Below are 2,080 nucleotides of genomic sequence, written 5' to 3'. Positions count from 1 at the left end.
TACTGTATTTTAACCATATTTTAACTGGATTTTAACATTTTAAACTTATTTTACTTGTATTATAACTGTATTTTAACCATATTTTAACTGGATTTTAACATTTTAACCCTATTTTACTGTATTATAACTGTATTTTAACCATATTTTAACTGGATTTTAACATTTTAACCCTATTTTACTGTATTATAACTGTATTTTAACCATATTTTAACTGGATTTTAACATTTTAACCCTATTTTACTGTATTATAACTGGATTTTAACCATATTTTAACTGGATTTTAACTATTTTACTTGTAAGTAAGTAAAGGTTTATTTCTAAAGCGCCTTTCACAGAAATATGTTCACAAGGTGCTGTACAATCATCATCAACAATGTAAAAATGGAGGAAAGACAAATTAAAACATAATAAAACATAAATAAAACAACATAATGAAACATCAAAACAAGAAGAATAAACTCTAAATTGTAACTCAGACACACGGTCGAGGCAGAGCATGATGAGAGGAGAGTGATTATGTATGCAAGACTGTACAAAACAAATAAGAAATAAAATGTTGAATAAAAAGGGGGGGGGTGAAATTTAAGCCATATATACAATATTGTATTAAAACCGTATTTTGACTGGATTTTAACCCATTTTACTTGTATTTTAACCATATTTTAACCATATTTTAGCTCTTTTTTCAACTATATTTTAATTACATTTTAACCCTGTTTTACTTGCATTATAACCATATTTTAACTGTATTATACGTGTAGTTTAGCCGTATTTTAACCCTATTTCACTTGTATTATAACGTATTTTAATTGTACTCGACCTCCAGCATGTGTGAATCTGTGTTGAACTTGTTCTGATGTTTTGTTCCTCCTGTCGGTTCTTCAGGTGCTCCTCCTCCCCCGCTGCCTCCTCGTCGTCACCGGAAACCCCGGCCTTCCTCTCTTCCTCTGGAACTCCTTCCGTCGGTTCAGCCTCCCCTCACGCCTCGCTCCCTCCCTCCTCCTGTTCCTCCCAGACGTGAGTCTCGTCGTTGCACATTTCTGTCTGTGAAAATATGTGAACGATCCCTTTATAATAATAATAATAATAATGTTATTTTATTTTCTCAGTTGACTTGTTGGAAGGAGAAGGTCAGAGTGAAGTTAACTTCAACGTCGTCTCTCTAAACGTTGCAAAACTGGTCGACATCAGTCGAGGTCAGGAGATGAAGAGAACTGACATTTGTCTTATTTTTGTTTATTTTCTGTACGTTAATGTTTGTTTGTTTGTTTGTTTGTTTCAGATGCAGGTCTGGAGACGTTTCAGAGTCTGGTGTTTTGTGGAACGTGTCGAGCTGCTCTGTCTTGTCTGAGTTCTGTTCAGAGAAACGTAAGAACAGAGAATCCAGCATCACTTTGTTGTTCTGGTTTTTAGTTTGTAAATGACTTCTGCACGCCCCATTTTTAGCTGTTTCTATGTAAAAACATTCGGCTCATTCGGCGGCTGGGCACCCTGACTCTTGGTTTTTATAACTATTATAGGTTAACTTTATTTACAAATATTTTCTCCATTGAAATACATGAAAATCTCTTTAAATCCTTCAAAAATTGTTCTGCTTGAAGTTTGTTTTAACACACTGGCTAGATTTTTGTCTTATTGTGTTAATTTCAGCTTCTAACTAGCCTTTTGCTACTTTAAGCTGGCCTATTTGTTTACTTTTGCTGTTTTGAGCTAATACCTAACTTTGTCCTACTTTGGGCTAGCTTTTAGACACTTAACTAGACTTTTGATGGTTTTGTTTTTTAGCTAGCCTTTTGCTGATTTTAGTTAGCCTTTGGCTGTTTTGACTTTTAGCTACTCTCTTGCTATTTTTATCTAGCTTTTTTATACTCCATACAACAGTTTGATGTTTTTAGGTAGTTACCTGACATTTAACAACTTTACCTTTTAGTTATCCTTTTGCTATTTTTAGCTAGCCTTATGCTACATACATTTGGTCAGCCGTTTGTTGTTTTAGCGTTTAACTGGTGTCTACTACTTTTATCTCTTAGCTAGCATTTAGCTTCTTTTAGACCTTATAGGTGTTTTGCAACTTAAATTT

At 33.7% G+C, this 2,080-nt stretch overlaps 1 protein-coding gene across 1 annotated transcript in view; it reads left to right on the top strand.

Annotated features, from left to right (window-relative positions):
• Nucleotides 1–2,080, top strand: part of si:dkey-9k7.3 (circularly permutated Ras protein 1) — a gene marked incomplete in the record, with an annotated part of 15,057 nt that overhangs the window by 4,260 nt on the left and 8,717 nt on the right. The window contains 3 exon segments of the mRNA XM_014010592.1: nucleotides 886–1,017; nucleotides 1,110–1,196; nucleotides 1,283–1,368. Coding sequence (XP_013866046.1) covers nucleotides 886–1,017; nucleotides 1,110–1,196; nucleotides 1,283–1,368 — 305 coding nt within the window.

The sequence above is a fragment of the Austrofundulus limnaeus genome, unplaced genomic scaffold (genome assembly GCF_001266775.1).
Source record: "Austrofundulus limnaeus strain Quisiro unplaced genomic scaffold, Austrofundulus_limnaeus-1.0 Scaffold70, whole genome shotgun sequence".
Taxonomy (NCBI): Eukaryota; Metazoa; Chordata; class Actinopteri; order Cyprinodontiformes; family Rivulidae; genus Austrofundulus; species Austrofundulus limnaeus.
This window is presented reverse-complemented; position numbering and strand designations above follow the sequence as displayed.